The sequence below is a fragment of the Canis lupus genome, chromosome 25, assembly GCF_011100685.1.
Source record: "Canis lupus familiaris isolate Mischka breed German Shepherd chromosome 25, alternate assembly UU_Cfam_GSD_1.0, whole genome shotgun sequence".
Taxonomy (NCBI): domain Eukaryota; kingdom Metazoa; phylum Chordata; class Mammalia; order Carnivora; family Canidae; genus Canis; species Canis lupus.
Window position 1 is genome coordinate 35,033,799 of NC_049246.1, and position 23,405 is coordinate 35,057,203.

Sequence of the window (23,405 nt, forward strand, 5' to 3'; positions counted from 1 at the left end):
TCAGTTTATTATCCGATAACTTTGTCCTCAGCTGGTTAAGCTCTCCATCTTGACAGCAAACTCTTCGACATGACTCATTTTTCTCTATTTCTCGCAGCACTCAACCCCGGGAACAGAGCAGATATATAAAGACACTGCTGGCTGACTTACATTTGGCTGCCACAAATAGCCTCAGACTATGATTAGCCAAGATGACATGGAAGAAAGAACAAAGAACGAGAAGCCAAGGACTTGGGACCAGGAACTGTGGGACCCCTGGAATTCCCTTAAAAATAATGAAGACCTTCCGCCTTCTGTTGGAGGTACTGTGAGGCTCCCCTGCAACTGCAGAGAGGCCTTGTAGAGCATAAACCCTGTGAAAAATGCTCAGCTTGCTGGCGGGGCCAGGTGATCCCACTGCAGCTGTGAGGAAGCCGGTGGAGGACTGAGGAGCCTCACTGGCTGCTTCCTCCAGTAAGGGCTCCAAAACAGCCACGTGGAAGGACAGGAGGTGCTGCTGGGGACCCAGACTAAAAGGGAAGAGCTGGCCCCTCTGCTCTGCCATCAAGGCTCGTCTGTCCCAAGCTGCTTGGGCTACTCATGCCTGATGGGACTGTGACCCCCCCCCACCCCGAGGGCAGACAGTGCTCAGCAGACCTGACAGCCTTACCGTTGAGAGGTTCCTCTGTCCGTGCAGGGTGTGGGTGACATTGTCCCGGCCTACCCCCACATCCAGGTGGTTGAGAAGGGCCTTCAGCTGCTGCAGAGTGAGGCTGTCACCCTCCCCATAGCGATGCAGGAGGTCCTGCAGGAAAGAGACTGCATTGATGGTTGGCGTCCCCGTGGACAAAGCGTGAGCTTCAGGAACAGCACTCCATAAACTGAGCAGGATCAGCTGGAAGCAGTTAAAGGCCGCTGGGTGTAGCAGCTTCATGGTGACAAATAAGCCTGCAAGAAGGAGAGGCAGGTGAGTGAGAGGCTTCAGAAACCCATCCTCTCCTCTCACTTCCCCACCAGATGCACCAGACCTGGCAGCCTCAGCTCCACACAGCCTTCTCTCCCCTCTGACTCTTCACCCTTCTCTAAAACCTCTGCCAAACTTTTGAGAAAAAGCATAGAATAAAAAAATGAAAGGACAAATCAACAGGTTTGACTAAATTTAAAAATTAAAACTGTGATTATGCTATAAAAATTATCTTTTTAGAGATACTTAGATCACAAATTAAATGATATCTGGAATTTGCTTCAAAATAACAAAGGAGGGGGTATTTGCACTAAGAGCATAGATGAAATAAGACTCAGCATGAGTTAATAACTCATGAAACTGCTTGATGAGTGAATGGGTATTTATTATATCCCCCCCTTTTTTTAAAGTAAGCTCTACACTCAATGTGGGATTCAAACTCCCCGAGATCGAGAGTTGCATGCTCTGCCGACTGAGCCAGCCAGGCACCCCTATACTATTATTACACTTTTGTACATTGGAAATTCTCCAAAATAAAAAATTTGCCTTAAAAAGAAAACACAAAAAAACTACAACTAAAAGGGGCGGGGGGAGTACACCAAACATGATGGGTTTATTTCTATACCACCTAAATTAGAGAATAAAAATGAAAGAATACTCTCTGGTTTGTTAGGAATACACACTTAAGGGGGCAAGAGGATGGGCGAAACAGGTGAAGGGGATTAAGAGGGTGCCAACTTCCAGCTATAAATTAAGACAGGGGGATGAAAAGTACAGCATAACAGGCACATGATGTGATGAGCACTAGGTGTTATACTATATGTTGGCAAAAATTGAATTTAAATAAAAATAAAGTAGTAATAGAAACCTCTAAAAAAAGTACAGCAAGGGGAACATAGTCAACGCTACTATAATAAGTTGGTGTGGTGACAGGTGGTGAATACACTTATCGTGCTGAGCACCGTGTAACATAGATAAACGTCAAATCACTATGGTCCACACCTGAAACTACTAGATTGTATGTTAACTATACTTCAATTAAAAAAACAAACTTAGGGATCCCTGGGTGACACAGCGGTTTGGCGCCTGCCTTTGGCCCAGGGCACGATCCGGGAGACCCTGGATCGAATCCCACGTCGGGCTCCCGGTGCATGGAGCCTGCTTCTCCCTCTGCCTGTGTCTCTGCCCCTCTCTCTCTATGTGACTATCATAAATAAATAAAAATTTAAAAAAAAAACAAACAAACTTAAAAGATGGATGGTGCTATATTGCTGTCTATTACAGCAAAACAGATTTCAAAAAAATACAAAACTGAATGTTAGTGAGGTGAAACAACAGAGTAGGATGCTGCCGGTGGCTAGGTAAATATCGAGACTTTTGAAAAGTTATAGGACAATAAACGGGCTCCCTGCTCATCCCTTTCCCTCTCCCTCTGCTCCTCCCCCTGATGGTGCTCTCTCTTGCTTGCTCACGCTCTCCCTCAAATAAATTTTTAAAAAGCCTATAAAATTGATACTAATAAAGCAATCCAAAAATAAAAAGGTTATAGGCAGAAAGTTATGGTCAGGTGAATTATATCAATTCATCCAATAGTATGGAGTTTAATGTTAAGCAAAGAAACAGAACAATTATGTAAAAGTTAGGCTGTGAGAAGGAAGAGGGAAATACAGGCCTGAGAGATAGCAGGGGTGATGATGATTTTCTTTCGTTAATCATTTCCCTCAGTATAGTTATAATTTAATTAGGGAAATAAACACCAGGTGGGGAAAACGAGCCTCCTATTTAATCTAGGCCCAGGAACCCAATCACTGCAGGGGTTTCCACGCCTCCCAGGCTTCCGGGGCCTGGGCACGTCCCACAGTGGATCACTCCACCTCCAGGCCATTGCTGGTGACATTGGAGCCAGAGCAGAGTGCTTAAGAACAGGCTTGTTTGCACCCTGGTTCTGTCGCTTACAAGTGGTGCAATGTTGGCCGATAAATTTAACCAGAGTCAACATTCTGGAATCAGAGCAGTGATGCAGGAACACCCAGCTGGCTCAGTCGATGATGGAGCCTACCACTCTTGATCTAGGGCCCCATATTTGGTGGCTAGATTACCTAACAAAACAAAATCTTAAAAAAAAGAAAAAAAAAAGTAGTAATGCAGCTTACCCTGGCCTTTAGTGTCAGAAAACCTGGTCTGAATTTCTGTGCCACTGTGCTGGCCAGATTAAGTGGCCTTGGGCAAGTTACTTGGGCTCTCTACTTCAGTTTTCTCTTCTATAAAATGGGTACATACCACACTGGATTATTGTGAAAATTAATGACATGAGCTACGGCAAGTCACCAAGGGCCTGACCTATAGAAAGCACTCAATCAAATGTTATAATTTTTTTAAAGGGATTTTTTTTCTTTTATTCATGGCCTAGTTCTTTTTTTTTTTCTTTTTTTTAAATATTTTATTTATTTATTCATGATAGACATAGAGAGGCAGAGACACAGGCAGAGGGAGAAGCAGGCTCCATGCTGGGAGCCTGATGCAGGACTCTATCCCAGGACTCCATGATCTCGCCCTGGGCCCAACGCAGGTGCTGAACCACTGAACCACCCAGGGATCCCCTCAAATGTTATAATTTGATTATAATCAGCAGAGTTCCTCCACTTTCAGGACCTGGGATGGGAGTCAGCTACGCCTAGAACTAACAAGAATACCCCTGTGGCTAACTTTACTCCAGGCCCATAGAACACACATCACACAATTCTCCCAGGGGACATTCCAGGCTTTAGCTTCCACACATGGGACATGCACAGATCTGGAAAATCTCACCCTTCAGTGGAATGTCCTTTGAGTTACACAAAAGAGTGGATTAGCCATCAGAACAAACGGCGGTTTTGTAAAGTGTTACTTTGAGGTTAACAACTCTCAAATCTACAGAGAACCAGAAGTTCATACAGTGAGCAGGTGGGATCTTAGGCCAAAATGGCTAAAATCCAATGTACAAAGCAAATGGTTCTCTACCTGAACACCCTGTCATCTGAGACAGGTGTTGTACTATCAAAGGAGAGCAGGGCTGTGGATTTAGCAAAGGAGGGCAAAGAGATGATGAGGGCAGCAGCCGGCTTCACCAGCGCCAACCCTGCTAATAAGCACCTGACAGTCACAGATGCCTTGAAAAGAAGTTGGGATGCTTATCTTCATCTAATAGATGAGGAAACCCGGTTTCAGAGATTAGGAAACGTGATCGATGGCCAACAAGTTGAGCAGTGAAACTAGAAATTAAATTTTTCATCAAGTGAAGCCAGGTCTGAATGAAAGGAAAGTCCATGCACTCTGAACCACTTCCCCGCTGTATGGAGACATAAAATACACGCCCTGGCTCCCCGAGGAGGCCTGAAACATCTCGCATGTCTCCTAGGCAGGGCTTCCCAATCTCTTTAAAGATTTTTTTTAAAGTAACCTCTACATCCAACGTGAGGCTCGACCTTACAACTCCAAGATCAAGAGTCGGCACATGCTACTGCCTGAACCAGCCAGGCACCCCAGCTCTTCCCAATTTCTACCACCCTCAGCAAGCACCCCAAATCCAGGCATAACGCATGCTGAAGACCTGCGCAAGAGACACCCCCCCCCCCCCCCGTACACCTTAGAGGCCAGGCGGTGTTACGGGTACCTTCCTAATAAACAATGGTTCCCACTTCAGTTACATTTCTCACATTTATCTGCAGCAACCTCAAAACAAACACAAAATCACTTCAAGTGTGAGACACCCCACAGAACTTTAGCAGCTTTACCTGGATTGCCATTCATTTCAAAGTCAGCATTTACAAAACATTTGCTCTTTGCCAACTCCCTGGCCGGCTGGCACAGCTCCCCAAGTGCATGAGTACGTTCAGTGAGTGGGACCTACTGCCTGACCCAACACTCAAGACACAACCCACCCCTCAGAGCATCTAAAAACAACTGAAGGGCAGGAAGAGGTCCTGGTCCAGGGATCTTGGAGTTGCTAAAAGACACTTCAAATCCAAGTGACCCTGGCCTTTTGGTAGACACAAAAGGGGAGCCTTCTGCTCCAATAGAGATTTTTTTTTTCTTTAGCTCCCAGTTATTCTTTTTTTTTTTTTTAAGATTTTAAAAATTTGTTTATTCATGAGAATACGGGGGGGAGGGGAGAGAGAGAGAGAGAGGCAGAGACACAGGCAGAGGGAGAAGCAGGCTCCATGCAGGGAGCCCAACGCGGGACTCAATCCTGGGTCTCCAGGATCACCCCCTGGGCTGAAGGCGCTAAACCACTGAGCCACCCGGGCTGCCCGCTCCCAGTTATTCTTAGGGGGGAAAAAAAAGTTTATGAAAGATTCTTTGGAGGAAAGAAAGGAGAGTGGACGAGAACACATAGAGTTCTTGATGCAGATGGATGGTGGTGCTGAGCAGGGGTCATCCGTCACCTTGTGGGCCCAGCTGCAGGACAAGCCCAGTCTCTGATGGCTATGGAAATGGGCAGGCCCCTGGGTGGGCCGCTCTGGTCTTTCCAGGGAGCCAAGCCAGCTGCGCTCAAGGACACCTTCCAGGAGTCCTAAGAGAAGCGCACAGGACAGGAAAACAAGCTGGAAAGAGACAAAGGTTTGAAATGTGCTCTTGGCTCAGAGGACCAGGCTCTCCCACTCAAGAGAAGTTGGAGTCTCTCCACTCCTTTGTTCACTTGGCCTGGGTTCAAAGAAGTCAATTATTTTAGTGCCTTTAGGTCTGCCTCCAAGGCGCCAGACCCAGCCCTTCTAGGGGGAAGTAAAAAACCCCCAGGGAGAAAGTCAGTGAGAGCCGCTTGCTTTCAGACCCTCTGTGAACCTTCAGGTCTCTCTACCATCTTGGGGGCTCCTAATTCCACCTGCCTGCCATCCACCCATCCCTTCACTTGGCTCAGAAGAATCTTATCCTAAACACGGCATTTCTGTGCTGTGGACATAGTTTTACTGTTGTATTTACCACACTGTTGGTTTTCTATGCCCACCTCCCGTCAGACATGAGCAAACATTGATTTCTCTCTATGGTGATACAGTGGCACCTTTTCCTGATGCTGGATCTTCTAGGCCTCCCAACATCCACTTCCTTCCCTGACTACCAGCTGGCCCACCGTTCTCATTCTCAGATCCCTCTGAGCAAGGAATGAACAGGGAAGAAAAGAAAAGAATGCTCCAGAGACAACTGTATCCGAGGCCACTGGTAAGCCGCAGGAAATGGGTGAAAGATGTTTGTAAGCACACCTACTTGGGCCTATCCTGTAACCCCTCAAATGATGGGTTATGTAGGAGCACCATGAATTCTAAAGCTAGAATTCAAGCTGATGTCTTAGCTGCAGATTGAATGGCAGCATTCAGGGCAAGGGCATCTCAACTGGGTTTTTACAAAGCGCTTGACTTAAAATTTTACAAAGCACTTAACTTAAAAGGTTGATTGTCCATACCAAAGCAAGCAAGCAAGAATGGCCATGGGGGTTGGAGGGGTAGCAGAGAGCGAGGGGGATGCCACAGTGACAGAAACAATGGCTCCCCAGAACCCTTGGCCCCACCACTGGCTGGCCTCAGTGAATCACCTTAAGCTTTCCTCTGAACTGTCTTCTCCTCCACCTAAAATCCAAAGGATGTCAAAAGAAGTGTCTAGTTCTCTTATGTTCCTCTTGGGGACAGACAGTAGGGGGTCTCTGAGGTACCTGTGACCTCAGCACATCCAGGGCTCCAGGGCTATGAGTGACCCAGCTAACTATGAGGCAATTCCCCACCCCTCTGGGGATTCTTTCCAGGTCAACAGTTCACTTCTGTAGAACAGCTTTTGATAGATTGGTCTTTCTCCAGTAGAACTGTCTCCCCAGGGGAGACTCCTCACTAATGGTTAACTATTGAGGGGTAAACAAATGCAGATGGCCCCAGGGGAGTCAAGGGGGCAACATTCCTGCACCTCTATTAGGAGAGGTATACAAAACCCTGAAACTCGCAGACAAAGACAAAGCTAGGGGGAACAGAGTGGGTGGGGAAGGTCTTGAGGAATCAAGAACACTGGGCATCTGTCTTCAGAACACTGGGCATCTGTCTTCCTCATCCATGAAATACCAAAGGAAGTGCTGGCTTTGGCAGGAGAAGGACCACTGGGCCTGAAAGCCAATTTGCAGGGACTCCACTCAACACACTCATCTCACTGGGTCTGTTTCCTTAGTTCACAAAGAGGGAAAAGAAATCTTCAGCGTTTTCTCAATATTAAGAAAGATAAAGTACGTTGAAACATTATATGAAAATAAAGACCTGAGTTCAGATGGAGAACCCAAATGGTTTTCACAATTTTCCTTCCCCTAAATCATTAACATTTGAGTAAAACATGAGCAAAACCAAAACAAAACACCAAGAGTAACCAAACAAGAGGGTAGACATAGTCTAATATAGTAGCTTCAAATCCAGAGGCAGGTTAAGAAATCCAAGAGGCACCACCCATGGCCCACCTCTGACGCCTGGCCCAGCCTCACAGCCATTAGCAGGGACAGCGGAGAAGAGCTAGAGTTCTCACTAACCTCCCCCACATCTGCAGAGGCAAGCGGTTGCCAATCCCTTTTCCTCTCCAATTAAGGAGTAGTGGGAAAAGCTGCTGGGAAAATAAAAAGGTGACACTGAAACAAGAACAATGAGTGACTCTCTTTTGAGGGAAATGGGAGCTCCAAGGCCATAGACTGAACTGGAGAAATGATCCACATCCAGTGAGTATACCTCCCCCTCCAACACCAGTGGGACACACCCCCCAAATCTGTGGGCTGAGCCATGCCACAGGAGCTGCTACTAACACCCAGAATCTGGGACAGATCCATCTGCCCCATCTCATCTCCACATTCCTACTGGTGCAAGGCTCAGTAAACAGGTGAGAAATACGCAGCCCTTAACATTGCTGGTGCTAGAGTAGGGGGCAAGTCAGCCCCAGTGTAGAGTCATGGTCATGTTTTAGAGCTGACAAAGTCCAACAGCACTAGCGTGAACATGATGGAAACATAATGCAAAAGACAAAGACATCACCCAAAGTAAAACATAACTCCAGAGAAGCAATTCTTCCCAACTGCCTCACACTGCACAATAAATTAAAACATTAATGCAATAAAACCAGAGCTCAAAGATGAAATTACAAAACCAAATGAGATCAAAGAGAATGCAGGCTTCCTAAAAAAAGAACAAAACATCACTAAACAATCAATCAATAAATTATAATGAACATAGAACAAAATTCTACCAGTAATTTAAAATAGAAACATTGACAAAAAGAGGGTCCAAGATAACCACAGTAAATGTAGATGGAAAAGACAGATTCATCTCACTGATGTGTCCCAATGGGAGGTGGGGAATGAGGGGCGCTAGTGGCTCAAGTGGGCAGACCTTGCAACTCTTGGTCTTGGGGTTGTAAGTTCAAGCCCCAGTTTGGGTGCAGGGATTACTAAAAAAATGAATCTAAAAACAAAACAAACAAAAAATGTAATGAGAAGACAATGATACCAAACATAGGATAACTGGGGTTCCTAAAGTTCCTAAACCCAAGACTGGATTCCAAGGTATGTTCAAAGATAAAGGGCACAAGATTTCCCTGAAACGAAAGGAGCAACAGAACCTGAAGACTGAAATAATAAACTACCTCCCACAACAATCTGAAGCAGAATGCTAAACTTGAAAGATGTTTTCAGGCATCAAAAAGGAACTTTTTCCCCAAAAAAATTTTATTACAGAAATTGTGAAACATATTAAAACTCTCTTAAGAGGCAGAAAATACAGACTTCCCTCATCTTCCCCAGAGCAACATTCAGTATCAGAAGAAAATGCACCAATGTTTACATCAGTGGGAGAGAAAAGAACCAGAGATATGGGATCCCTGGGTGGCACAGCGGTTTAGCGCCTGCCTTTGGCCCGGGGCGCAATCCTGGAGACCTGGGATCGAATCCCACGTCGGGCTCCCTGCATGGAGCCTGCTTCTCCCTCTACCTATGTCTCTGCCTCTCTCTCTCTCTCTCTCTCTCTCTCTGTGACTATCATAAATAAATAAAAATTAAAAAAAAAAAAAAAAAAGAACCAGAGATATTGTTCCCAGCCGAGATGTCACACAAATCTAGTGAGGACAACAGGCAGAAATTCTCAAGCATGAAAGAAGTCAAAGGCTATAGTCTCCTTCCTAGAGTGCGAAAACAGAAGAATGAAATGCAGCTAATATAGAGAAATAAAGATCTTAGGAAAGCAGAAACCATGGTAAAAGTACTGATGGTAAACATTAAGGTAAAACCCTTAGAAAAATAAACCCTGGGGATTATGGTTACAGTACAGAACCTAAGTGTTATAAAAATGGACAATTTACAAGACAAGACAAAAAGATGAGGACACATTTGAAAAAAAAAAAAAAGATGAGGACACAAAAATGTGAAAATGCTAATGTCCTCATCTCTCCTAGCAGGAATAAATACTATCTAAAACAGTTATTATAGATATGACTCAGTTTTTGTTTTTAAACCTCTTTTACGAAATAATCTCTTGGTGAAAAAACATATTTCTTTAAAGCTTAATAATTCCTTTAATTTTACTGCTTCCTTTTCTTCTGTTACATTCAGGGAAATTTTAAATACTTCTCTGTAAGATTATTTCTTTCTCTATATGCATTCATCTGTAAGTATGCTTAGAAGATTATCCAGCAGAGTATCTACCTAATAGTAGTGAGGACCATTTGAATGGTGGGATTTGGAGCATTTGTTTTTAGTTTTTTACTTCAACTCACTGATGTGTCCCAATGGGAGGTGGGGATAAGGGCAATACACGTAAACATAGGTGGTTATTTTTATAGTCAAGGAGTTAGGGTGAACTTTCTAAATATGGCATAAAACCTACAATCTATAAAAGCAATGATCAGTACATCTGACTACAAAAACCGCCCAGTGTTCTATAAATTAGTATACTCCCAGTATTCGTGCTCAAACTAATAGTGATACAGTCGTCTGAATGAGAAAACCAGTAGCCTCACAGCCCGGTCCTCGGGGGAAATACCCTACTGGCTCTCTGGAGTTCAAAGAATTTTTGAGAACTACCATCCAGTATGCAGCACCCCCCCACCCCCATTCACCAAAAGAACCATGTCCAAGAAGCCACCCTCCTCTGGGGTGGGCTGAAATCCCCTCCAAGTACAGTGCAAACACAGTGGCTTGAAAGCCAGCCCTCCTCCTCACCCAAGAGGCCCAGGTCTCAATGGGCCCATTCTTCTGCCCCCTCCAGGCTTCTGCTCTCTTACACACCCTAAAAGGATGTCTTCTCTTCTCCCAGCTCCCACTCCCAGAACCTTAGCCTGGAGCTTTGGCTCAACCAAAGGCCACCCAGAAATCAGGCCTGATTTCTGCAAACAGTGCAGGAGGTCTGCTGGGTGGAGGGGCGGGAGAAGGGTGGTGTTACCTAGGGGCAGTGGCCCATTTACTTTCCCCAGAAAAACCCCTTGTTGCTGGGAGGGGCAGGATGAGAAACTTTATATATATATAAAAAGTGGGGACTCAGAAGCAGGGAACAAAATTAGAACCAGCAGCCAGCCTGCTGCTCATTGAGTAATATTTACTGAGCCCCCACTGTGTGTGTGCCTATGGGAGGGAGATTGAGAAAGTCAGAGCCTGGAGTCAGGGCCCAGTGTAGACAGCTGAGGCGGGGTGGGGGTGGGGTGGGGTGATGCAGCTAGCGGCTTGACTTAGCCACCTGCTGAGCCCTGAGTGAGGGAAATGACAGCCAGGCCCTGAGGGCTGGACCAGTAGGGGAGAGAGGAAGTGCATTTTGCCAGGCTCCTGCATTCAGCTGGAGCCTGGACTTGACAAAGCAGAGAAGTCTTCCAAAACTAACTAAATGAGTCAGGCGGCCTGGGGAGCAGCAGCCAGTAGGGGCTTCCCCACCAGAGGCTAGGTCAAGAGTCACTGCTGTTCTCATCATTCATCCATCACCACTTCCCAGACACTTGGTTGCAAAATTCTGACCTGTTGTCCCTTAAGTCCACTCCTGTTTGTCAGACCACGGGGCCCGACATGTGGCTTAGGAAACACAGTGCTCACATCCACCACTTACGTCACCTGCCTGAAGCAAAACTCCCTAACTTGTTATTCAAAGTCAAATAAATAAGAAAAATGTATGATCTAGCTGCTAAATCATCAGACAACATGACAAGCTGGGCAGACCTGGGTTCAAATCTGAGGCCTGCCACTTATTTACCATGTGCCCCCAGTACAATTAAGCCATGAGACGTCCCACCTCACAGGGGCACGCTGATAAGAGAGAGCTTAGTCTGTTCCTTCCCTTTCAACCCCCAACCTCTCAGGCCAATCCCTTCACCTACAGCTGACTCCTGCCTAATCTCAGAAGGCAGTTCAGTGCGGGCACCTGGGTGGCTCAGTCGATTAAGATTAAGTGTCTGACTTGAGCTCAGGTAGTGATCCCAGTGTCCTGGGATTGAGCCCCATGTGGTCTCCCTGCTCAGCACAGAATCTGCTTGTCCCTCTTCCTCTGCTTGTGCTCTCTCTCTCAAATAAATAAATAAAATCTTAAAAGAAAGAAGCTTAGTGCTATCTTCTTCCAGGAACACTCTTTGGACACTCTTCTCCAACTACCTTGGACTCATCATCTGGTGTCCCAGGGATCCCTCCCAACAGATTTTTTGCTCCTTGAAAGCCAGGAGGGCCTCACTTTACTCCTCCCCAGAACACAGTGCCTGGACCAGTGCTGGGCACACAAGGAAGGGAAAGCAGAAAATCTGCTGGAAGATGTGAAGTCCAATGTCCCTTCTATTATTTTTTTAAGACTTTATTTATTCATGAGAGAGAGAGAGAGAGAGAGAGAGAGAGAGAGAGGCAAAGACATAGGCAGAGGGAAAAGCAGGCTCCCTGAAGGAGCCCAGTGTGAGACTCAATCCCGGGACCCTGGGATCACGCCCTGAGCTGAAGGCAGAGTCTCAACCACTGAGCCACCCAGGCGTCCCTCCAACATGATGTTTGCCTGCATTGTCCTTACAGCTTGATAAGAAACAGGGAGCTCAGTGCCCCCTTCCAGAGACATTCTGTCTCCCCAACCTGGGGCCTTCAGATATTATCTGAAGTCAGCGGCCAACACCACTTACTACTCTCCTATTCTCTAGACTAAACAATCCCCATTCCTTCAATTTCATTTATATTCATTGAACTAAAAGCTAGCTACATCTACCAGACTTTTAAAAACTGAGCCCAAGAGTTCATTTTTTTCAATAAGTATTCATTGCATACTGGCTTTATACCAGGAATCACACTAGGTACTGAGGATGCCTGGTAGCTGTCCTCAGGGAGTAGGGAAAGCAAATAATTCAGCAACTTACAAGAACGATGATGACAAGGGTCATCATGTTGTTCAGGGTTCAGCCAGGAATTTAAACAGAAAGGGATTTTGTGGAACATATTGAACGGCTTAGAGAATCATGGGAAGAGGTGAAGAAACATACAGCACACTGTAGACTGAGGAGGGCTCCCCAGATCACAGGGTAGAGATGGATCACCAAGGAGCAGCTGCCTCTCCTGCCATCAGGTGGTATGGTATCAAGAAGCTGCCTGCTTCAGAACGATGTCGCCCCTGCCATGATCTATACCAGCAAAATGGATGTCCTGGGTTGCATCCTGAGGAAGAGGATATTCACACATTTAAGACTGGATCAAGGGGCACCTGGGTGGCTCAGTGGTTAAGCGTCTGCCTTTGGGTCATAATCCTGGGATCGAGTCCCGAATTGGGCTCCCCACAGAGAGCCTGCTTTTCCCTCTGCCTCTCTCTGTGTCTATGACTAAATAAATAAAATCTTAAAAAAAAAAAAAAAAAAAAAAAAAGCCTGGATTGAGGGCAGCTAATCAGTGAATCCAAGTCACAGTGGAATTTTAGTGCAAGTGAGTTTCTGACTCTACTTTTAGTAGGTTCAGAACATAATTATCCAAAGTAGTGTGCTTGAGATAGTGAAAGGAGGCACTGTGAATAAACACATGGCGAGAACAGGAGTAAACCACAGAGTGGCCTGGGCACGGAGGCCTGGTTGAGTAGGCGGGGTACAGGATGCTACGGGGAACACGGTGGGGCGATCAAATCTAGCATCAGAAAAGGCCTCCAAAAAGAAACATTATTTTAGCAGAGACATGAGGGCATGTAAAAGTGGGCCAGGAAAGGTCATGGCGGTGGGGGTGAAGTAGAATGTTCTGGAATGTAGCTGCGAAGATGGCACACAGAAGAACTTACAAGTTCAGTAAAACATGTTAAGGTGGCTGGACTTCATTTCCAGTAAAGAGGTGATCAGATTTGTGATTTTAGTGTACTAGTCTGGTTATGGTCTGGAGAACGGACTTGAGGTGGTCAAGCACTAAAGCTGGGAGACCAAGAGGCGCTCTTGAATATGGGTGGAAGAAAGAACACAGCACTCAGTTTGTTCTCAAGAGCAAAGCGTCTTTCTCCTTACTTCAACCCAGCCTGGTGTGCTTCCCCTGCCCCTGCAGGCCTCCTAGTTTTCCATTAAAAAAACCAAATGGGCTCCTCTCTAGCAGCTATTAGGAAGGAAGAAGCCACATCATTGTCTTCATAACCAAAAGTATCAGAGTGAGTTAAAAAAGACCAACCTACCTCCTGCCATCATTTCCTAAATCAGGGTCAAACAGGTCTGCACAACTGTCCTGCTGTCACAAGAGTGCCATTTATAAATGCTAACTCCCAACTCCCTGCAGCAACACTGCGGGCAAAATTTGCCACCAAGAGCCTCTGCCTACAAGTCTCTTATGCTGTCTTCTTCCCCAAATGGGTAAGAATGATCCTCTGAGCCTCAGGCTCCCTCTGGGAGGTGAGGTGGGCCCTTACCAGACAGTGAGCCTTTATAAGACCCTGAGCTACACCCAGCAGAGGCACGCTTGGTTTTCCTGATGCAGTGAACCTCTCTCTACCAGGAGCCAGGACCTGGGCAGCTCCACTGCTCTGTAGCAAAGACTATCTCTGGGCAGCCCTGGTGGCACAGAGGTTTAGTGCCGCCTGCAGCCCAGGGCGTGATCCTGGGATCCCGGGATCGAGTCCCACGTCAGGCTCCCTGCATGGAGCCTGCTTCTCCCTCTGCCTGTGTCTCTGCCTCTCTCTCTGTGTCTCTATGGATAAATAAAATTAAAAATCTTAAAAAAAAAAAGACTATCTCTGCCTTGGGGCCAGCTGCTCCACCTGCCCCTCCTCTTCAATGCCCTTCTGCACACTACCTCCCCCTATAACAGCCCTTCCATCCTTAAGCTGGCTCAAGCCCCTGACTCCTCGTCAAAGACTCTGACCATGCCAATCTCCACAGTGAGATGCTGAACTGTGTGATAATTTTTTCTAGAAAACTGGTTCTCAAAGCGTGGCCCCTGGACCAGCATCATCATCATCACCTGGGAACTTGCTGCAAGTGCAAATTCTCGGCTGCACCAAAGCAGATGAGTCAGCAACTCTGGGGTGGGGCCCAGCACTCGATTTCTTCAAAGAGGACAACCCCTTCTTGCCTAGCTCCTGCTCCTGCATGTGACCAGAGGCCCCAGTAGAGAGGCACAGATTTCTCAGCAGAGTCATAAATGAGCCCTATTTTTATGAAAAAGAGGATTATTGGGGAAAAGAAAGAAAAAACCCCTTATTTCCAAATTGGGGAAAGTGACAGGAAAGGGAGGGACACTGAGTAATTACATCCCTGAATCATATTCCTCCACTTTCCCTCCCACTGTCCCAACTGCCCACATGGCTCATCACTGACCCAAGGTTACTGGCAGTTACCATCTAATTATTGAGGCAAAGGCTTTCCCACATCCTGCTTCCTCACTGCAGGCCTTGCCACGTGACCAGAGAACCCCTCTTCCTATGATTCCTAAAGAGAAACCAGAGTCGCCCACAGCTTCATGCTATATCTGCTTATAGACTCCATCTCATTCCCTCCACTCCCCTGCACCATGCCATCCTACCTCTCATGCTAAAATAATGCTACCTTCCCAGCACTTTCTTCCACCCCACAGCAAGCTCAATCCCTCTGCCTATAGTTAGGACTAAGAGTCCCTGCAACTAGACCCTAACGCTTGCACCATCGCCTGTGTTTATTCTCTGGCCTGGACCCTGGGTTCATATCGGGAATGCCCTACCCACACCCCTCTTCACCCCTGTACCTCCTGTCTTTGCAACCCACAGGCTAGAAGTCTGATTAACACCTGCTAGAAACACCTGTCAGAAAGTCTGCATGTGTTTCAAGCATTCTCTTCATAAGGTATGAAGGGCCTGGATGTGGAGGAGGAAAAAAAAAAAAAAAAGGATGACATGCAGGCAACAAAGCTCCCCCTCTGACCCACCCTAAATCTTCCTAGCACAGGTCCCACCATTCGGGGAAGCACCCTTACCTTCCTCTGGTTCCTACCATTCTTGTCTCAACTGTGTTCTGTCCTTGAAGGCCAACTGGTTCTAATACTTTCGACTACCTTCCCAGGTTGCTTCATAACAGTCCTAGGTTGGTAGAACCTACATAAGCACCTGCTGCATGAATATGTAAATACAAATGCATATATATGCAAATGTACCATCTTGTCTGGAGATTACAGAGATAGGCTTCACTGAAGATGCCCCACTTACAGCCGTGGGGTCAAGGGCAGGACCAAGTGAGAGTGTCTTCCCAAAGCCCACTCCAAAGGGGCAAAGGAAAGCATGAGGATCTGACCCTTTGCCCTCCGGATTGTCCCTTCTCTGCCAGAGCTCTACAGAGGCTGTCAAGAGCACACAGATGGATTCCAGAGCAAAGGCAACCAGGTTTCTGCCTCTTATCACAAGATACAGAACAGCGCCAACAAAAGACCCACATGGGCAAAGTTCCCCTTCTGCAGGTTAAAACATCCCAAAGGCTGTGGGTACAGCAGCAGTCTGGACAATCCATTGCAGAAGTGACTTCCCTAAAAACACTACTATTTATGCATGTATTTCCACTTTCCCTTCCACTTCCCCACTTCCTATAAACTGCTTGCCTATTAAAAAGGGATCAACATTCTGACCAGACTTAGAGGCTTAACCCCTCTCCAACCAACCCCAACCCCAACCCCAACCTTGAGGGGCAACTGGATTACTCCCTGGAAAGTGTTTCTGATTTTGGCTTGCAACTCAGACGAGCTGTAGTTTGGGTGACTTTCCACCCAAAACAGAGAGGGGGTTAGAAAAGAATGATTCGAGGGCAGCACTACTCACAATAACAAAAACCTTGGAGGCAACCCCCAAAACCCATCAGCAAGAGTAGATGAATAAATGAACCAATTCTCACAACAGAATAGTATACAACAAAAGTGAAATCACCCACAGTGACATTAACATCGAGTGTATATTACAAGACGTTAATAACAACTGCCTTGTGAATGCCACTCACTGTTTCAGGCTTCTTCTCCAGGAAGGTTGGGAAGGACTGTCTGAATCAAAAGATACTACAAATGAGGCACCTCGGTGGCTCAGGGGTAGAGCACCTGCTCAGGGTGTGATCCTGGGGTCCTGGGATCAAGTTCCGCATCAGGTTCCCCGGAGGGAGCCTGCTTCTCCCTCCGCCTGTGTCTCTGCCTCCCTCTCTGTGTTTCTCATGAGTAAATAAATAAAATCTTAAAGGAAAAAAAAAAGAAAACACTACACTATAAACTCCCCAAGAACAAGAGCCCATTCTGGTTCCTTGTAAAGCTGATGGAGCATGGGGAATGCGAGTGGAGGGGATATTGAAATGAAATGAAACCTCTTAACCAGCCTTCCAGATTCCACTGGGCACCTACCTACCCCCATACTGTCAGTCCTTTCTCTCCCTTTTTAAACTATGACACACATATAAAGTGCCCAAATCTTAAGTGTACAGCTCAATGAAAGAAGTCATCCTTTTAAGCATAATTCTGATCACAGCACGTTCTTTACTCTAAACCCTCTGATGGCTTTCCAGTACAAGTGGAATAAAACCTAGACTCCTTTCCCTGGTCTAAAAGTCACTGTGTCATCTGGTCCTTGCCAACCCCACTTACATTTTTGAGCCCTCTCACTCACTAGGATTTAGCCACTCTGGCCTTCTTTCTATCCTTTTAATGTGTTATATGCATTCTGATCTCAGGGCCTTTGCATTTGTTGTTCCCTCTGCTTAGAGTGCTTTTTCAAATGTCACCTCTACAAAGGTGGAGAGTCACATGGTTCATTAAAAAAAAAAAGAGCCAGGGATCCCTGGATGGTGCAGCGGTTTGGCGCCTGCCTTTGGCCCAGGGCGCGATCCTGGAGACCCGGGATCGAATCCCACGTCGGGCTCCCAGTGCATGGAGCCTGCTTCTCCCTCTGCCTGTGTCTCTGCCTCTCTCTCTCTCTCTGTGACTATCACAAATAAATAAAAATGTAAAAAAAAAAAAAAATTTATTAAAAAAAAAAAAAAAAGAGCCCACTTCCAGTCATTCAGAATTTCAACACACTGTTTTATTTTTTTTTAAGATTTTATTTATTTATTCATGAGAGACCGAGAAAGAGGCAGAGACAGAGGGAGAAGCCGACTCCCTGCAGGGAACCTGATGCAGGACTTGATCACAGGACCCCAGGACCAATGACCTGAACCAAAGGCAGATGCTCAACCACTGCACCACCCAGGTGCCCCCCAACACACTGTTTTATTTTCTTCTTGGCCTAAGTCACTATCATCTTCTTGGGATACCTGGGTGGCTTGGTTGGTCAAGCGTCTGTCTTCGGCTCAGGTCATGATCTTGGGGTACTGGGATTGAGCCCCAAGTCAGGCTCCCTGCTCAGTGGGGAGCCTGCTTCTCCCTCTCCCTCTGCCCCTCCCCTCTCCTCCACTTGTACTCTGTCTCAAATAAAATCTTAATAAAATAGTCTTTTTCTTTTTTCGATTATATTTTTATTTTCTGTCTCTTAGTACTATGCTGTAAACTGCACAGTAGTGGAGACTCCAGATCTCTGACCCTCCCAGAGCCTGAGAAATGCGTGGCTGGCACCAAGTCAGCACCCAAAGAATACCTGCTGAGTGAAATGGTTAATTTCCCACTGCTTGTTTTCACAGTGCCAGGCAGTTTAGAATCGTGTTGTTCTTTGGTCTCTATCTACAGTTGAACTAACAGCAACCTTAGGGACTGGACCCCTTCTCCTATAGCTTAAATAGAGCTGAAGATCCCCCCCAGAAGTTTATCTGGAGCTGAAATATAAAATGTAAGACAGAGTTATCTAAGCTGTAGCAGGGGATCTAAGAGCAAGATGGTGGGAGAGAAGCAGGCACAGGCAGGCAGTCTCCCTGCCCTGCAACCCCGAAGACAGTGTAGAGGATGGGCAGCCATCTGATGATCCCGCCAAAAATAACGTGAACTTTTCCCCATGGCAGGGAAGAAAAGGAAAGCAAACCCCACAAGTACAGGCTGTTTCTAGAATTTCTCAGCTGCTCATGGAAACTCCGAGTCCCGGCCTAGTTGCATATAACCTCTCAATGTGCCAACTGCACACATCCTGAAATGCGGGGGGAGGGGCTTGTGAATGGCTGCCAAGAGGGAGTGGTGTGAGAACAGTCAAGGTCACAGGCATAAGCTGGGCAGCAGGGCTGTGCACACACCTCGGTTTGCCCATGGTCAAGGCCTCTGCCGTGGGAGGCATCCCCACACAGTGTCTGCTGGACGTGGGGGGTGGCTGAGGAGGGACGAGGAGGGACGAGCAGGAACAATCTCTGAGGGTCACAATCTCTGTTCCTAGGGCTGCTCAGATTGCTCCACAGGCCTCTGTGGCTAGAGCCTGGTGGGGTGGTTGTCTTTGTACTTTTTGCACCTTTCTGGGAAAGGTGAGGAGATGGGTCGTGGCTTGCTGCTCCTGGAAATTAACCAGGGACCTGGAATCCTGAGAACTTGCCTGGCCTCTCAGATGGAACGTCTCCAACATCGGAGAAAACTGTTCAGCGCTGAAATACACACATGCCAGTCAGTGTCACCTGGGCCTAGGATGGCAGAGCCGGGCCATGCCATCCATGAGCAGGGGGAGAGAAAGAAAGAGGCGGGAAGGGATTTATTTCAGGGCCTTAGGCCACTGGCTCATCTCCTGGAGGGAAACAGGGCCAGCTTTCCCCAGGCCAACATGGCTCCACCTCGCCCCAAGCCTCACGTACTCTGTGCTCTAAGAAAACAAGAGTCCCTGGGGCTGGCTGGGAGCCCTCCGGTTTCCAGGAAAGGATGAGAGTGCCCAACAGTTCAGCCTGCGCCCCATGATTTTACAGGACTTTCTGGACTAGCAGGACACACACACATTCCACCCCCTCCCCCCACAATCCAATTTTTTAGGCTTCCAGTAAAAAAGTGAGAAAACAAATAGCTGTTGAGTCTGCCCTCCTAACCTCCCTTTGGGAGGACGGCTCAGCAATCCTGGGGTCCGAGTGGTGGGGAAAGGCCTTCAGAGGGGTGAGCTGTCTCCTCTCTCAACCTCCACCTGGCAGCAGGGCATGCCCTAAAGCATCAGGGGGTCTCTGCAGAAGGAATCAGTGAGATCCAGGAGCAAGTTATCCTGGGGGTCAGGCCTGTCCCAGAGCAGCAGTCAACAAATATTTACTAAGAACTTACTTTAGGGGTGCCTAGGTGGCTCAGTGGGTTAAAGGTCTGGACTCTTGGTCCAGGTTTAGGCTCAGGTCATGACCTCAAGGTCTTGAGATCAAGCCCCATGTGGTCTGGCTCTGAGCTCAGCAGGGAGTCTGCTTGAGAGTCTCTCTCCCTCGCCCACCCCTTCTCTAAAAAACAAACACACACACACACCCCTTACTCCACAATTTACTCCATCCTTTTGAAAGTTTTTTTTTTAGTAAGATTTTATTTATTTATTAATGAGAGATGGGGGAGGGGGGGAAGAGAGGCAGGCAGAGACATAGGCAGAGGGAGAAGCAGGCTCCATGCAGGGAGCCTGACATGGGACTCGATCCTGGGTCTCCAGGATCAGGCCCTGGGCTGAAGGCGGCGCTAAACCGCTGGGCCACCTGGGCTGCCCCTTTTGAAAGTTTAACTAATTTAATACTCCTAGTATCCGTGCATAAGAATGCCTGTGTCAGGGACCCTAGGTGGCTCAGTATGTTGGGTATCTGACTCTTGATTTCAGCTCAGATCAAGATCTTAGGGTTGTGAGATCCAGCCTGGTGACTGGTTCCATGCTGGGCAAGAAGCCTGCTTGAAGCCTACATGAGATTCTCTCTCTCTCCCTTTCTGCCCCTCCCCTGCTCACAGTGCATTCCCTTAAAAAAAAAAAAAATGCCTGTTTTGTAAGATTCTCACCAATGTTTACTATTAAAATAACATTCCACCTTTGCCAAATAGGTTAAAAATCATTCTTTCAATTCTTTTAATTTGCATTTCTTGCATTAGCAGTGTGGCTAAACGTGTTTTCTCATTTACTAACATTTCTATATCTTCTTTCACCAATTACTCTCCTTTGCCCATTTTTGCTGAGATTCATTCATCTTTGTTCTTACTGGTGTTAGCAGGAGTTCACTGTATGGTAAAAATATTAATCTACTGCCACATAGTTACAAATACCTACCTGATTAATTACTTGCCTCTTAATTTTGTCAATTGGTTTACTGACAAATTTTTAAAATAGAGGCAAAGTAAATATGCTTCTGCTTTAAGTAGTGTGCTTAGAAAATCCTTCCCCAACCTGAAATTATAGAAATATACATCTGTATTTTCTTGCATTTAAAAAATTTAAATCGGGATCCCTGGGTGGCGCAGCGGTTTGGCGCCTGCCTTTGGCCCAGGGTGCGATCGTGGAGACCCGGGATCGAATCCCACGTCGGGCTCCCGGTGCATTCTCCCTCTGCCTATGTCTCTGCCTCTCTCCCTGTATGACTATCATAAATAAATTTTTAAAAAAATTTAAATCTCATTTAGAATTTGATTTGGCACAGTGTAAGAAAGGGAATCTAACTTTTTTTTTTTTTTTTTTTTTTATTCACCTGACAGAGCACAAGCAGGGGGAGCAGCAGGCAGAGGGAGAAGCTGACTCCCCACTGAGCAGGACCCAGGATCATGACCTAAGCCTAAGACAGATGCTTAATCACCTGAGCCACTCAGGTGCCTGGAAAATCTAACTTTTAAAAAATACTCAATTAACCCAGTATTGTTTAATAAAGTCCATTTTCTTTATAAACTTTAAGTGTACAGTCTATGAAAGATAAGAAACAGAGATAAAAGTCAGATATATCCTTTGCATAGGTGGCTGCTCTAGCTAATAAAATGTGGGTGTCCTCTCTTTTCTTTCCTCATTCCTGCTCAGAGGTATAGGCTGGCAAGCAACTATTACAAGAACAAAGTCCTCTGCAAAGGATGACAGAGCAGAGAGGCACTAAGGAGAGCCTGGGACCCTACAGGCATCACCTTATACGACCTTACAAGTTATTTACCAAACCAGCATTGGTTGGCCTCTGTCATTTGTACTCAACACCCCTGTAACTTATCCATAATCCTTTTTTTTCTTTATTTTACAGTAATAACTGCCTGGATTTATTGTTGTCTGCTAGGTACCATGGCTAAGCAATTCATTTTCATCCTCACTTAATCTTCATTAACAACCTTTGTTACGATAGAGTCTACAGGACTTCCCTAATTGTAAAAGTATTAACAACATCTTTTCAGAGTAGAAGACACTGCATGAAATGCCCACATAAATGAGATAACTCTATTTTGGAAACATTAAAATAAAACCAAAGCACCGTAAGATAGCATCATCTTCATTTTACAGGTGAGGATACTGAAGCTAAGAATACGTGTTCAAAATCAGATCAAAACTAGTCAGAAATAGTATCATTTGCTAAATTCCTACACACATTGCAGTCTGGTTTTGGAGGTTTCTATTTAGTTTTAATTACCTCTCCTGTGCCAATGTCACCATGTTTTTCCCTGGTAAAGCAAGTCTAACTTCACTACTTCCTTATTTTTTTTTTTAATTTTATTTATTTATTTGGCACAGACACAGAGAGAGAGCCTACAAGCAGACTCCCCTATCCTGAGCAGGGAGCCTGATCCAGGGCTTGATCCCAAGACCTTGGGATCATGAGATGAGCCAAAGGCAGATGCTTAACCGACTGAGCCACCCAGCTGCCCCACTTTCTTTAAATTGTTTGGCTATTTTTACACATTTATTCTTTCAGAAAAAAACTTTTTAAGTTCTCTTGTCAAGTCCCAATACTTCCCCGTTGGGAATTCATCCTATGGAAATCATGTTGCAAGAGGGTATTCAGCTTTAAGGACTTTACAGAAGTGTACATACATTAGACATCTATCTATTGAGTGCCAACTGTTCTGGGCATAGGGAATACAGCAATAAACAAAACAAAAATGTTACCCTCACAGAGCATGCATTCTTGCAGTACTTGTAATGGTATAAAGTTGCCAGTCATCTAAATGCACAATAGGGGTGCCTGATGGGCTCAGTCAGAAGAGCATGCAACTTTGATCTCAAGGTTTTAAGTCTGAGCTCCACAGTGGGCGTAAAGATTGCATAAAAATAAAATCTTAGGGGCACCTGGGTGGCTCAGTCAGTTGAGCACCTGACTCTTGGTTTCAGTTCAGGTCATAATTTCAGGGTCATGGGACTGACTCCCATGTCAGGCTCTGTGTTTGGCGCAGAGTCTGCTCAAGATTCTTTTGGTCCCTTTCTGTCCCTCCCCCAACTCATGCTCGCATGTGCATATGCTCTCTCTAACACCTACAAAAATCTTAAAAAAAAAAAAAAAAAAAACACCTTAAAATAGGGTACCTGGGTGGCTCAGTCAATTAAACATCTGCCTTCAGCTCAGGTCATGGTCCCAGGGTCCTGGGTTTGAGCCCTGAGTCAGGCTTCCTGCTCAGCAGGGAGCCTGCTTCTCTTTCTCTCCTTCTCCCTGTCAAATAAATAAAAATCTTAAAAATAAATGGATGCACAAGAGAAGGGGACTCCTAGAACAAGGAAATCCATATAACAAAATTTGTATAGTTTGAGCACAGAGATTAGAAGCTTCGGCTTTAGGTGAGACAGACTTCAGTGTGAATTCTAAATCTGCTTTCACTAGCTTCAAGGCCTGAGTCAAAAAGACTTATTTTCCTTATACAGAAAAACAAAGCCTATTTACTAATGGTCCCTCCTGAAGAACAGGGAAGAAAAGTAAATGAGATACTGAATATAAATACAGTGCCCAACACACAGTAACTGTTTGATACATCTTAGTTATTTGGGGAAAGATTAACATGGAAAGATGTTCATGATAGGGTAAATGGAAACAAAGAACCTATCAAACTGTAGGCACAGCAGACCATCTTTCCTTAAGCTGTATACATTCACAGAAAATGACTATAAATGTCTAATTGTTATCTCTTGATGATGGGTTTAATGGTTGTTATCTTCTTATTCATCTGCATTTTCCGCAATGAACATGTATTACTTTTAAGAAGAAAGTTAATTTTAGATTC

General features: G+C 45.9%; 1 protein-coding gene across 7 annotated transcripts in view; it reads right to left on the reverse strand.

Annotated features, from left to right (window-relative positions):
• Positions 1-23,405, reverse strand: part of SLC39A14 (solute carrier family 39 member 14) — a 46,817-nt gene that overhangs the window by 14,388 nt on the left and 9,024 nt on the right. For 2 of the 7 annotated variants that reach the window (XM_038573841.1, XM_038573842.1), the window contains exons 1-2: positions 14,352-14,496; positions 650-927 (exon numbers count right to left, since the gene is read on the reverse strand). In XM_038573841.1, the coding sequence (XP_038429769.1) occupies positions 650-927; positions 14,352-14,481 (408 nt within the window). In that variant the 5' untranslated portion in view covers positions 14,482-14,496. Of the gene's footprint in view, positions 1-649; positions 928-12,292; positions 12,387-12,415; positions 12,588-14,351; positions 14,497-22,716; positions 22,732-23,405 lie in introns of those variants that run through there. The other 5 variants (XM_038573847.1, XM_038573844.1, XM_038573845.1 and 2 more) reach the window with 4 other exon arrangements.